The sequence below is a fragment of the Vicugna pacos genome, chromosome 5 (genome assembly GCF_048564905.1).
Source record: "Vicugna pacos chromosome 5, VicPac4, whole genome shotgun sequence".
In the NCBI taxonomy this organism is placed as follows: Eukaryota; Metazoa; Chordata; class Mammalia; order Artiodactyla; family Camelidae; genus Vicugna; species Vicugna pacos.
Genome location: NC_132991.1, coordinates 47,670,558 through 47,684,206, shown reverse-complemented (window position 1 = coordinate 47,684,206; position 13,649 = coordinate 47,670,558). Strand labels below are relative to the sequence as shown.

At 35.7% G+C, this 13,649-nt stretch overlaps 1 protein-coding gene and 1 long non-coding RNA gene across 14 annotated transcripts in view; one reads left to right on the top strand and one right to left on the bottom strand.

Annotated features, from left to right (window-relative positions):
- LOC140696401 (uncharacterized) overlaps positions 1-2,376 on the bottom strand; it is a 33,651-nt gene extending 31,275 nt beyond the window's left edge. The window contains exons 1-4 of one of the 2 annotated variants that reach the window (XR_012072685.1): positions 2,289-2,376; positions 1,648-2,187; positions 1,263-1,366; positions 890-989 (exon numbers count right to left, since the gene is read on the bottom strand). This is a non-coding gene — a long non-coding RNA (uncharacterized lncRNA). The remainder of the gene's footprint in view (positions 1-889; positions 990-1,262; positions 1,367-1,647; positions 2,188-2,288) is intronic. The other variant, XR_012072686.1, reaches the window with a different exon arrangement.
- Positions 1,977-13,649, top strand: part of LNPK (lunapark, ER junction formation factor) — a 66,682-nt gene continuing 55,009 nt past the window's right edge. For 4 of the 12 annotated variants that reach the window (XR_004190021.2, XM_006204888.4, XM_031678326.2 and 1 more), the window contains exons 1-4: positions 2,425-2,573; positions 7,940-8,028; positions 9,579-9,620; positions 10,606-10,793. Coding sequence is in view for 10 of the 12 variants with exons in the window: in XM_006204888.4 (XP_006204950.1) it covers positions 8,002-8,028; positions 9,579-9,620; positions 10,606-10,793 (257 nt within the window). In the remaining 2 variants the exon portion in view is untranslated. Of the gene's footprint in view, positions 2,219-2,419; positions 2,574-3,370; positions 3,485-5,012; positions 5,141-7,939; positions 8,029-9,578; positions 9,621-10,605; positions 10,794-13,649 lie in introns of those variants that run through there. The other 8 variants (XM_072961193.1, XM_072961194.1, XM_072961192.1 and 5 more) reach the window with 8 other exon arrangements.

The window sequence follows — 13,649 nt, the reverse complement described above, 5'->3', positions numbered from 1 at the left end:
ACTGTAGCTGGAATGATCTTTTCAAAACAGATATGATCAGGTCAAATCCCTTCCCCACTTTGCTCCCAAGAAAAACGTGAAGGTTCTCAGTATGGCCAGCTAAGCCCTGCTTAGTCTGGTCTTCTGGCTTCATACTGTAGCACTCTCCCCCTGCAAACTATGCTCTAGCCACAATGGCCTCCTTTTAGTCCCTCAGGCCTGCACTGTTCCCTCTTGACAAAAGGCCTTTATACATGATGTTCCGTCTGTTTTCTTTTCTTCTTTTTTCCTCACCCTTCAGATCTATTCTAGTGCAATTTCCTCAAGGATGCCTTACCTAACTTCTCTGACCAGATCAGTGAATGTCCCTAATATAAGCTCTCATAGCACCAATCTCTTGCAACTTTCATTTATTTCTCTAAATAAATGTGGCTTATTATGTGTTGAATTAGACCTTTTAGAATTCCTTTGCCTAGAACAATGTTTCCTTGCTCTTCTCTGTTCTTTTGATTTTACTTCCTTAGAATCTATCCCAGAACAATTTTAGGATTAGTAGGGGATAACTCTTTAATATTTGGATTCAGCTAAAGCACCACCTTCATTGGCTTTCCCATCCCCTCTGGCTGCTGTTGCCTTATCATTTTTCAATCTTTTGAACATTTGCCTCTACAACAACACTTATTTACACAGGGTCTTGTTCTCAGTAAGTATCTGGAATGACCCTTGTAGCCTGTAGTCCAGTTACATAGTATACATGCTGATTTCTCTGCTTGTAATAATGTCTCCTCTCACTATGCCTGACAAGCTCTTATCACGTGATATATACAAGGCAGTGGTATAGTATTACCTTTAACAGTATATGTGTAATTTTTCTACTTTTCAGTTTCTTCATTTGAAAACTGATACTTACCTTAAAAAGCTCTTGGAAGGATTAAAAGAGTTCATTAATGATTCAATACTTCTCTCTCTTCCCTTGCCAGGCCAAATCTCTTCTCTTTAAGATCAATTACCTAGGGAATTTTGTCTCAGATTAGAGTTTTGGAATCTCTTGCACCCGGCTAGCTCTTTTCTGTTTCTCACCACCTGTTTTTGTCTCCTTTACAGTAGATCTTGACAGTGCAAATAAAACTAAAGAACAAATTATCAGCAAGTAGAAAATATTTCATCCTTGTTCTTACGAGAAAATGTATTTGTATAACTGCACAGGCTTTTTAAAAAACAAAACAAACAAAAAACTTTGAAATAGCAAAGAATGAAAAATAAAAATGGTTAAATTTCCATACCAAAATAGGCGAAATATTTTTCATTTTCTCTTAGATTTGTAAAGTGTCTGACCCAGAGTACACAGGAAGAAACTGGTTCCCTTCCCTTCTTCAAGTTTACAAAGCTGTAAATAAAGATTTTAGCAGTTAAGACACATAACTCCCGTGAATTATCTGACAGCTTTCCGTATAATAAATTCTTACCAACGAGATACTATGCTCACTTTCTTATTTTACCTGTTGTCAAAGTTTAAGTGTAGCATATGAAAATGATTATTCTCTAAAGATGATGGAAGCACTTTATTTTAAAATGTGTACATAACTGAATAAAATAGAAAAATCCTAAGAAAAATGTTTGCACTCAAGTAAAACATGACAAAGCTTTTGCTGAAGTTTCTCTACCTACCTCCTTGTTACCTTGTGTGGCTCAAGTACCATTTATTATTTAGACTTGTCACTCCCAGTTGATCGGGGAAAATTTAACGCTCTTTAGCCAATGTTTCAAATCTGGATGGTTTATTTGTGGGCCCACTACTGGCACTTGTGAAGGGAATGTTCTTGAGGTTAGAGTTTTAACATAGAAAAATAATGTTATGTTGTTATCCAGAGGTTTGAAATCAACACCACTGGGCATTTGAAGCTTATCACACATTGGTGAGGTAAGCATGCAGTCATCAAACGACCCTTTTTGACGTTTAAGAGTCACAAAAGCCTCAAACCCTCCTGGAATCTAGGCTGAATTTCTCCACTGGCTTGTCTGGGAACCGGGCTCTTCTGAGCTGTGTAGTATTAACTCGCTCTGCTGCCGGCTAGATTACAGCTAATCCAGCACTTTTCAAGGCGGACTCCTTTTTAGGACCCAACTCCACCCTTCTCTCGCGGCGGTCTAGGACCATCAGGACCAATTTCGGGTTTTCCTTTCGCCAGTGAGCCTTGGCAGAACAGGCTTTAAAAGAAGGGAAGAAGGCAGAGGAAGAGTTAAGAAGTAACTGTATCTTAAGAGTCATAGTAAAGGGCAGTCCACCTTTGAGACGCGACGTCCAGCACCTTATTTGGCTGCAGAAGCCGCACGGTCGGGCGCCCTGGGGCCAAAAGCCAGCCTCGCCCCTCCACTGCCCGCCCACGGGTCACGGTCACGTGACGGGGAGCGGCGCGCGCTGGCTGCGGCGCCGATTGGCCGGCGGCGGGAGCGCGGGGTTTGATGGGAAGGAGTTGGCCGGGCCCATCGCTCTGTCAGTGGCGGCTGCTGCCTGGACCGGAGGTGGTCTGCGCGGTGGCGGCCGAAGCTGGCAGCGGTGGACGCCAGCGCCGGGCTTTGCCCGCTTCTTGAAGGTAGACGGCTGAAAACGAGGGCCGTTAGGAGAGTTCGGCAGAGGGGTTGGCGCGCCGAGCTTTTGCCTGGGAAATATGCTTTCCTCTCTCAGGCGCCTCCGCCCCATACCGAGTGGCCTACGAGCTTAGCGGCGGCGGCGGCGGCGGCTAGTCCAACTCCTGCCTGGCTGCGCACTGACCCAGTCTCGCCGCCTGGTTTTCTTGGTTTCTCAGCTCAGTGGAAGGGGTGGCTCTGGAATGCTGGAGACTCCTTTCTGTCCCCAAGGGGAGCTGGCGCCCCAGCCTTTTCTCGGAGATTCAGGGCGGGGGGTGATTGGGTTGAGCTGAGTATCGGGTCTTTGGCCCACCTCCGTGTTCGAGCGATGGCTCAGAAGGTCCTACGCTAAGCCTTCGCGTTGAGTGTATTTTACTACCCACGGCGTCTTTTTCTGAGTTGTGCGGAGGTTCCAGGAGTTGGAAAGATTGGAAGTGACTGAAAACTGTCAGTGTCATGCTGCTCGGCCCAGGCCTGTGGGCGTGGATTGCGTGTCACTCAGAGAGGCCTCTCCACGACCGTTGTCCTTATTTGAGCGACAGTAGGCGCTGTAGGGGGCAAAGGGAAGGGCGAGGTTGCGTGGGTGTCATAGGCATAGTAGAAGAAGAGCAAACCTACACTACATCCGTAGTTTTAATTCTTGAATGCTGTGTGTGGAGATTGAGAGATTTGGGATTGGTGAACTCAGTTTTGTTCATGGTGTCCTTAATGTACTAAGTAAAATCTGTGACTCACTGAATTTTCCATGTTCCGCTTTTCCCAGTAGGCTTCTGGTTTGTGGTGCCTAGTGTCGACTGTTTTCTCCTTTCTCTTTGGCCTGGGTGTCACCACTGACAAAATTGTCACCAGACAAAATTCAACAGCGGTTTGTGTGGATGTGAGTAAGCTTGGTTTCAGGCATATGTTCAAACTGTCAGGGAATATTAGTATCTTGTCCTCAGCAGCCCCTGTAGTTTAATTTTAGGAGGACCAAGTTGATTTTGAACACATTTTTTTTTAAATGGGTGAGGCATTTAAAATTAGAATTTCGAGTTTCTCTGTCATATATTGGAATCAGCCCAATGCTGTTAATAAACTTAGTGTTTATATATTATTAGCTTGAAAGAATATAAGAAAAGAAATTGTATGGCTTATAACAGGTATGATTTATTGTAGAAATCTTTCTAATCAAATAGTCATTTTTTGGTAGTATTTAGTTCAGAATGAACTGATTTACCATGAAGACCAGAACTCAGTCATTGTATAAGTGCTTTTGGAGGTATACTTGTTTTCAGTAATTTTATTTTTGAGCAATAAATGTGTTGGTTTGGGATATTTCAGAGTTATCTTTTCAGTTAGGACATTTGAAAATTTGAGTTCTAGAAGGAACACCTTTAATCTCAACTTGAATAATAGAATGTGTTATAGAGGTACTGTGCATGGTGACTGAATAGTTCCTACTTAAGTCTGCAACTTGATAAACATAAAACTAAACTTGTTGTTAAAGACCTACAGGATTATTTTAATGGAAGAGTCTTCAGAGTATTTTGCTGGAGAAAATGAGAGCAATACAATTTCAGTTAAAATACAAGCTAATTTTACTTTCAATTTTAAAATTACGAAACAGAAGTTAGAAAGAAATGTGTTCCATATGAGAAGTTTGCTCATGTGTTTTCCAGTGATAGTAGTAATAGGTACAATTCATTATGCATGTATCATTTGTTGGACACTGTGTCAATAGATGTAATTTCATTTAATTCATACAATTCTGTGAAGTGTAGATGTTTTCACTACTTTATAAATGCTGAAACTGAGGCTTAGAGAGTTTAGTTTACCCCATGTAGCTTGGTTTAATCACATAGCTAGTATGTGGTTGAGTCATATTTTGAATCCAGACCTTTTTTATTCCATTATTTCAGTATCTCTTGAAGTAAGCTAAAAATTTAAGAAGAACACATCCTGAGACTTTAAATTCTGACACCTATACCTAAGTATGAATACCAGTTAGTAGAAAACATTAAAATAATGTGACAAGCTTTATTATTTGTTGAAAAACATATTAGATGCACCCAGTTCTTAAGGTCATGTCAGGTCCCATTTTGATATCAGAGTGGAGAGACTCTTTGTATATGTTCATGGAACAGTTCTTGGAGCAGGCCACTTGAGATTGAACCATCTGTCCACTCAAGGGCAAGCAAATTGATTTATGCTTCAGAAAGAAAGGCTAGTTATTTTATTCCTGTGTATTTTCTATGTGTTGAAAGGAAGCAGAGATGGGCTAGAAAATGGTAACAACCACAGTAGTAAAAACAGTTTATATTGAGAAATTAGCATGTGTCAGGCACTGTTGTAAATACTTTAGAATGCATTATGTCATTTAAGTTTTTCAACATTTAAGAGGATTCTTAACTATCACTCTTTTGCAGATGAAGATAATGAGTAACTGAGAGGTGAAGTAACTTACTTGCCCAAGGTTTCATAGTAATGGGCTACAGGAATTGGAGTTAAGATGTTTGGGTGTCAAAGAGGGAAAAGGTGTTTGAATATAGAAGAGGTATGAAATAAAAGCTATAGAGAAATAGTTGATTTACTTAATTTTGTTATGCTTTTGTATCTGTTGATAAGTACTACCTTTACATGTGCACTTTGGTAAATCAAGCTTCTTTAACAAATAACGGTTAGAAAAATTGATGGAATAATGAGAATTGATTGGCTATTTGATTATTAACCTGAAAGGATGAATATGGCATTTAATGACTATTATCATAATGTTGTTTTAGAGAACAAATTTAGAAGCACAATCCTCTGCTTCAGGGATCTTAAAGAGTAAAATATGGTTTGTTTCATTAACACCAAAACAATTCTCCAAGCAAATAATTGATGTCAAAGTTGGTGTTAATTGCAATATTATGCATACATTTCATATTGCACTTATTTTAAAAGTGGCTTGTAGTAAACAAGTAAAGGCAGTGGTAACAGACTTCTAGTACCAGTTCTGCCCCTAGCTGGAGCTACATGGTTTTGGCACATCATTTTGCTGCTTTTCCATGCAGATTTAAGGATTCAGATTTAATCAAACGAAGGCATTGGGCTGCATGATACACTGTGCTGACCCTGTCTCTTGTGTTTGTAACTCACTTTCCACTTTAGTAGCTCTGTTTTCCAGCTATTTTATAATGCCCAAAGTGCTTTCATATATTTTATATATAAATATTCCAATCTAATCTATAGAAATAGGTTTTATTTCTGATTTTGAGCTTTTTTTTTTTGCCTCTTTAAATCGAGCCATAGTTGATTTACAGTATGTAAGTTTCAGGTATACAGTCTAGTGATTCACAATTTTTAAAGATTATACTCCATTGATAGTTATAAAATATTGGCTATATTCCCTGTGCTATTTGATATATCCTTGTAACTTATTTGTTTTATACATTGTAGTTTGTACATCTTAATCCCCTACTCCTAACTTGTTGCTTTTTCAGAAAGTCAAAACTTAAATACTATGTCTGTCTCTACTACTTAACATGTTTGGGAACTTAGCAAATATCTTCACTTCCATAGCCTCAGTCTCCTCATTTGTAAAATGGAGTGATAGTAGTATCTAAATGATAAAATTCATGTAAAGCATTTGTTTTAGGGCCTGCTAGAAGATTAAGTGCTTACGAAGTATTTAAATGATATTATCATTGTCATTGCTTTCAAATATTAAAAATTCTAATTTGTAATGACTACAGATTTATCTTGAAGGCATATTACTGTTTGAAACAAAAATGTGTAGGTCAGTTGTGTACAGAAACACTGTGCTAGACACCATATGTACATGGGATACATTGAAAATTCAGAAATTAAATGGTTCATCTGAATCTCCCCTCCCCAGTCACCTTTCTTGGTGATTTTTAACATCTTAAGGTTTCAAAATCTATTTAATGTCTTGACTCAGCGATTTATACTTTTATTCATTAAAGTTCTTGGATTTCCTATAACCACATTTTAGACATTTGAATACTTAGTTACTATTGAAGGATTAATAATACTTAGATTGCAACTTAAATGTACCTGATAACGTTTATATTTATAAACTTCAAACATTTCAGGACAGATAATAGGTATTTCTGTTCCTAAAAACCACTTTGTAAATATTTCACAATTAAGCTTTTCGTTAGTTCTCTAACCGAGAAAGCCCAAGATAGGCAGGCCTTATGTTAATTCCAACCTTTAAATAGTGTTGCAGAGTACTTACTTGGTACTGGCATTATTTTGTCATTACATTTATGGGCTTAAAAGATGTAAGAATTATGGCCTAACTTTTTTGGGGTGGAAACGAAGCAGTTTTATACACTGGTAGTATATAACTGTAACCTGGTAAAAATACGTAAGTTTGAAAATATACTTCCACTATTTCAGTTAAAAAAAATAAAATATAATTATTGACTGGTGAATTGACTTAGGATATAATATTGCTCATACACTTTTATATGTACTGTAAGATTTAATACATTTGAGAGCCATAGAAAAACAGCTAAAGAAGGGGATATGATATATAGCTAGCTGACATGATAGTCAACTAACTTGAGGGACTTAGATACAGTTTCAGGGAGAAATGTTTATTTGGGTGTTGAAAGGTAGTGAACAGAACAGAAGTCTGAAAATAAGAGTGGCTTTGGATAATGTTTCTTCTGAGCTATTGTACAAATCACTAACCCTCTTCCAACTTAATTTTCTTATCTGTAAAATGGTAGTAATGACGGCTATCCTGTGAAAAGTGGTAGTATTATTAACTTTAATTTATAGAAAAGATAATTATGGCTCAGAAACATTAAATGATACGCTTACTGTCCCAGGTAGTCTTATTACCCTTGTTTTCTTACTCAAAATCCAGTTCACTTTTTTATTATCATTTGTAAGATGATGTTATTCTAAACATTTTAGAACACCCCTAATTTGAGATAACTCATTTAGTTTGGAGACAGCAGAATGATAGAAATGACTGTATTTAACAATGAAGAATGAAAGTAGTATAGTAGAACTTTTCTTACAAGAACAACATAGGGGACCTACTTTAGGGAAAAGAAAACTGCAAAGTGGTATGAATATACACTTTTAAAATGCCTTGCCACTTAAAAAAGCCTTTCCAGCTTTATTTTCACTTTTAAATATGTCCTGGCTTAGAAGAAGGATTTTTTTTAAAAGGTGGAATGTATCCTACAACTGTCTGAATTAAAATTCTATATAAATGGTGTCCAAAGAAATGAATATTTTATGGTATTTTTGGACAGTATTGCAGCATCTTAATTTTATAGTGGGTATGCTTTATGTTTAACTTAAATTTGAAAAATACTTGCTTTATTTCTAGCTGTGAATTCCTTTGGACAGTTGATGGTATTTATCGTTGTGCCCAGTTTCTACAAATAAAAAATGGGTGGATTATTTTCTCGATGGAGGGTAAGTTACTTTTCTTTACAGCCAGTTCATAGTCTAATATAAAAGTGTCACATAAAGCTATTTGTAAAGGTCTCCTTTGTGGTGTAGATTGGAGTAGCAGTTTGATATTATCCCTAACTCTGTTTAAGTTTTTTACTCCTCTTATGAATTAGTTTTTTATTTGGACTTTAATGGTTCTACTTACTATATAGTTGTCTGATGTCACTGTTTAACAGAATTACTTCACTTTGACTTATGAATTTTTATTTCTCTATGCATTTGTGTACAAGTGGTTATCTTGTTTTCTCTTCATACTGCCTAAATTTCAATCTTATTGAGAGATACTTGTAATTAAGTATTCCATACAATACTTACATTTTTATAGGCTATATCTTTTTGCTTAAAGTTTGTGACAGATATTTACTGAAGTCACACTAGATATGCTTTTAGGAATTAATAGGTTAAACGAAATTAAAAATACAGTTTGATTTTACTGGCTAAGTCTTTAGAGGAGATATCTCAAATTTAGAGCAGTAATATATAAAATATATTGATAAATTCTCTTTTCTAATATAAGAGGAGATAATGTAGTCTAGGACAAACTATGCTTATTTTTTTGACTCATTTTTACTGTAATAATAGATTCTAGCAATACTTGGTACACAATTTAGTTTTTGGATTATTGCTGGAACTGCTTTGTTTTGGACTGGTTTTATATTGACACTCGTCCCCTTACTTCCTTCTAAAACCTTATTACAATTCTGCTGGAGAATCAGATTTATCTATTCTTCGTCTTTCTTTTTAGGTTGAACCCTGTGAAATTGCCAGTCTTCAACAGTTTTGACTATGTAAACAGCAATCTCATATGGTTCAACCTAATAGTAACAATACCTGTGGGAGCTACAATGATTTAATAATCATTGCTCTCTTAGATTGTTGAGTATATATAATTGGTAATTATTTTTTTAAGCTTTGAGCCATTTTGGCTGGTTTTTATTCTAGGTGATATAAAAAATACCTTTGACAAACAAGCTCTGCTATAATGAAGTATTCTTTGATACCCTTTAAAAATCTGATCTTCAGAAAAGTACATTAGGAATTCAGAATGAAGGCAACCTATTGATTTTTGACCTCCAGAGTCCTAAGTGAACTTTTAGGAATAGTGAATCAGACCATCTTTAGTCTTGGATTTTTAAATATGTGAATTCTTTTGAATAATCATATCTGAGAAAATTTTTCTTGGAGAAAAAATTGTTTCTCTCAATAAAAGTATATTATGTTGGAGTTAAGGATGGTAAATATTGAGCTATCAGAGTTGAAGTACTTCTAGGACTAGAAATAAGTAAAGTAGGAACATCTTATTTCTTTAATCTCATGTAATTCTGTTTAAAATTATAATTTTAATTAAATCTAAATCTCATTTGTAGATAAACAGGAATACGTATTGCTTGACAACATTGAAAAACTTAATTTTGGGTTAAAATGTTCTTCTATGATTTTATAAGTCAGAGTGTTCCCAAATTTGCAATAGCAAGTGTTAATATTGTCTCTTATTTCTGTTTCTATAACAGACAAAACCTTCGACTGTAGAAGTTCTGGAAAATATAGATAAGGTATGTTCTTTGGCTCTAGGGTGTATTAACTGATTTTAGGTGTTATATAAATATTGTTTTAGTGTATATTATTTTGTAGACCAGATCTGTATGGGAATTTAGAGGTGATATAGAGTAAGTCTGAGAACTTTAATGTTATATGATTTCAAAAAAGATCCAAAGTCTGTCAGTGACTTAAGAACTCTGTGTCAAGAAATAGTTACTGTTAGAATGAAATTAGATCTACAGCATGGTATAAATCAATGTTACAGATAGGATAAGGTAGATTATAGAATAGTCTGCAACTATTTGTATCAGTTTGCAATGTCACAGCTTTTTATAGTTTCTATCATTATACAAAATGTATACTTGGGAGAGGGTATAGCTCAGTGGTAGGTTGCATGCTTAGCATGCACAAGGTCCTGAGTTTGATTCCCAGTAACTCTGTTAAAAAAAATAGGCAAACAAACAAACAAACATCATTACCCCTCCAAAGAAAAGAAAGAAAAGAACTAAACCTAATTTAACAGTGAGACCCTCTTCCTATTTAATGTCAAAAATAAAAAAAATGATATGCTCATTGAGAGTGATGAATAGATTGAAAGAATCTAGTAGGGGGTCACTGTTTCAATTTTTATTAATTCCTTTTTTGATAGCCAGATATTTTTTAGGCCTTATACAGGGAGAACTATTACTTGTTTGAATTAACAAATACTATTTATTGATATCAATTTCATACCTCTGTTCTTTGCTAATTTGATAGCTTAAAAATATCTTAATTTTGCATTAAAATTTCATCAAATCATAAAAGACATTTTTCATATTTTTTAACTTCATTTTTAGTTTTCTTTTTCACATTATGTTCTGTTTTAAAATATTAAGGTATTATATTTGATTGATTTTTAAGAGTTCTTTCTCTGTAACCTATCGTGTTAAATTTTTTTTAACATTTTAATTTATTCATGAATTTGAGATTTAATAATATAGAATAACTTTCTCTTAACAGGAAATTCAAGCATTGGAAGAATTTAGGGAAAAAAATCAGAGATTACAGAAATTATGGGTCGGAAGATTAATTCTCTATTCTTCAATTCTCTATCTGTTCACATGTTTAATTGTATACTTATGGTATCTTCCTGATGAATTTACAGCAAGACTTGCCATGACACTCCCATTTTTTGCTTTCCCATTGATGTAAGTAAAATATTTTTTATTGACTTTTCCTTTGTCTGACCAGATAGTTTTAATATAGTCAGTTTCTTTTTTTATTATGAAATAGTAATATAAATTGAATAAACTTGCTTTCAGTTTGAAAACTATGTCTTTTAAAAAGTAGAATAATTGTTTTAAATCTTTATGTATAGTCCAGCAAACGTGAAGAATATGATGCAGTGACATTAGTAATAATGGCTCTATATGGTAATTTTTTGTGATTCTCTGATAGATGGTTGTGCTTAGTATTGGGCTTGGAATGGGCATTTCAAATTGTGGGTAGTGGCAAGTGAGGGAGGACTTGTAAAAGAACAACTGCCCCAATGATTCTGAATGTATTCCATTCATCCAGCCTCACTTCTCCTCTTTTTAGTAACTACTATAAAGCAATTCACCTTTATTATAGAAATATTTTATAGTATAGCACTTTACAGAAGGTCATGATTGAGAGTTTTGGGAGGCAGTTGAATAAAAAAATCTTCATTCAGTCAACAAACATTTATAGGTACCAATTGTGTAGATGTTGGATTATAATGGTGTATGGTACACAAAAATACAAAACCTTTGACTATAGATCTTAGACTGTATACATTAAATTAGGTAATATGTATGATGAATATTATGGGGGAGAAATGCCAAATGCTCTGGGAGCATTTTGCAGGGTCCCTAACACAGTCTGGAGTGGAGGTGGGGTCAGGGAAGGGCCTTTGTATTCTTTACTATTGCTGCCACAGAATTAGTGACTTAAAGCAACACCCATTTATTATACCACAGTTGCATAGGTCAGAAGTCCAGGTGGTTTGACTGACTTCTCTGCTTAGGGTCTTGCAGGCTTAAATCAAAGTTATCAGCTGGCCTGGAGTCTCGGGGGGAGTATGCTTCCAGGCTCAAACAGGGTGTTGGTTGATTTCTGCTGCACCTCTCTGAATTCCTGTTCTGCCTTTGGCTGGAAGAAACCTCTGCTTTTAAGGCCTCAACTGATAATCCAGGTTAATCTCCCTATCTTAAAATCAACTGAGTCATACTTTATTATATCTGCAGAGTCCCATCACAGCAGTACCTAGATTACTGTTTGATTGTATAAGTAGAGAGTGAAAATCTTGGAGAGAGAGAGGAGGATATCTTTAGAATTCTGCCTGTCAGAGCCTCCCTGAGGAAGTGATGTTTGAGTTTGAGGCCTGAAGGATAAGTATTTGTAGCAAGGGTAGTGTGACAGGGTAGGTAGTGTTTTAGGCAGAAGGAACAGCATATTTGCAGGCCCTGAGGGAGTACAGAGCATGATGGGTTTAAAGAATTGAAAGTAGGCCTAAGACTGGATAATAGAGAAAAGTATGGATAGTTAGAAGGACATTTCTTGTGGGCCTTATAGTCCATGATAAAGATTTTAGGTCTTAATCTAACAGTAGTGGGAAACCATTGAAGATTTTTAAAAAGGAGTATGACATTATCGTATTGTTATGTTGAAAAAACCACTGAGGCTATAGCATGGAGAATAAGTTAGAAGAGAGTAAGAATGAATCCAGAGCAGCAAGGCAGAAGGTTACTGTATTTGTCTAGGGGTGCTTTGCACTTGAGTGTTGGTAGCAGCGTTGAAGAGAAGCAGATGGGCTCTGTGAAGTGACTGGGTTGAAGAGATTTAGGAGGTAGAACTGAAGTAATACAGAGAGGCTCTTAATGATTGGTTGGATGTGGGGTGAGGGGAAGAATTTTAAATTTCAGGGTCAGGGGAGGGGAAGCAGTCTGAATCTCATTTTGGGTGAAATGGGAGGCTTGTAAAGGTTTTAGAAGACTGGCATGATGAAATCTAAATTAAGAAGATCATGTGTGCTGCCTTATGGAGATGGAGTAAGGAGGACAAGGGTAGAAACAGATCAGCTAGGAGGCTGTTATAGAAGTTGAACAGTGAAAATAGACTGGATTGCCCAGTGGCAGTGGAGATGAACAGATGATTTGGAAATATTTTGGAAGTAAAACTGAGACAACTTGATGGGAGGAAATGAAAGGTAAGAGAAAAGGAAGGGAGGAATCAGGGTGATACTTAAGTTTTTTTGGTTTGACTTTGGTAGGGTAGAATCTTTTTCTTTGGGACTTCTATAGTAAACATCTTTTGTTTAGTCTTTAATGCAGGGCATATTTTCAAATGGAAAATCCTGGAGCTGATAACAATTTTAACTTTGTATGTAGATAAAAGAGTCAAAAGTTGAGTGCATGCATATTACAAAATAATTGTCTCTGCCATTTAAACAATTTTCCTTCTCTTTTGAAGTCTTTTGGAATACTTTTTATCCCAGGTGTAATCATGGATTTCATAATGCTGAGCCCCTTTCCCTTGCTTCCCTTCTATTTTTTTTTTTTAATGAAGAGAGAGAAGAAAAATTTAGAAAGGGAATAAGTATGAGGTTATTGAGTCTAGTTGATTTAAGTGTCTTTAAAAACTTAAAACAACTCAATTTGACATCCACTTCCATATAAAAATTGATTTTCTGATTATAGAAATATTGTATCTAGTTGCAAAAGAATGTTTGATAGGGACTCTATTACACTAATTCTAATTCCTGTCCACAAATTGTGATCAGCTATTTTGACTTTTTTTTTGTAAATAAGTCATGTACTTGTTGTTTTTAAAAGTAGAAAAACTTCATTTCTTTAAAAATGTTTGTTATTTCTTCAGTTTGATTTTTTTCACTGTTTTAAGTATGAAGCTTTGTTATCCTTACTGTGTCCTTTTACCTGTTCTGCATCACCTACGTCTAGTATTTCTTGGCTTGTTAAACTTCAGAGCCATTTCTCACTTTGTCTCATTCACATCTGTGACCTGGTTCTCAACTGCTACAGTTT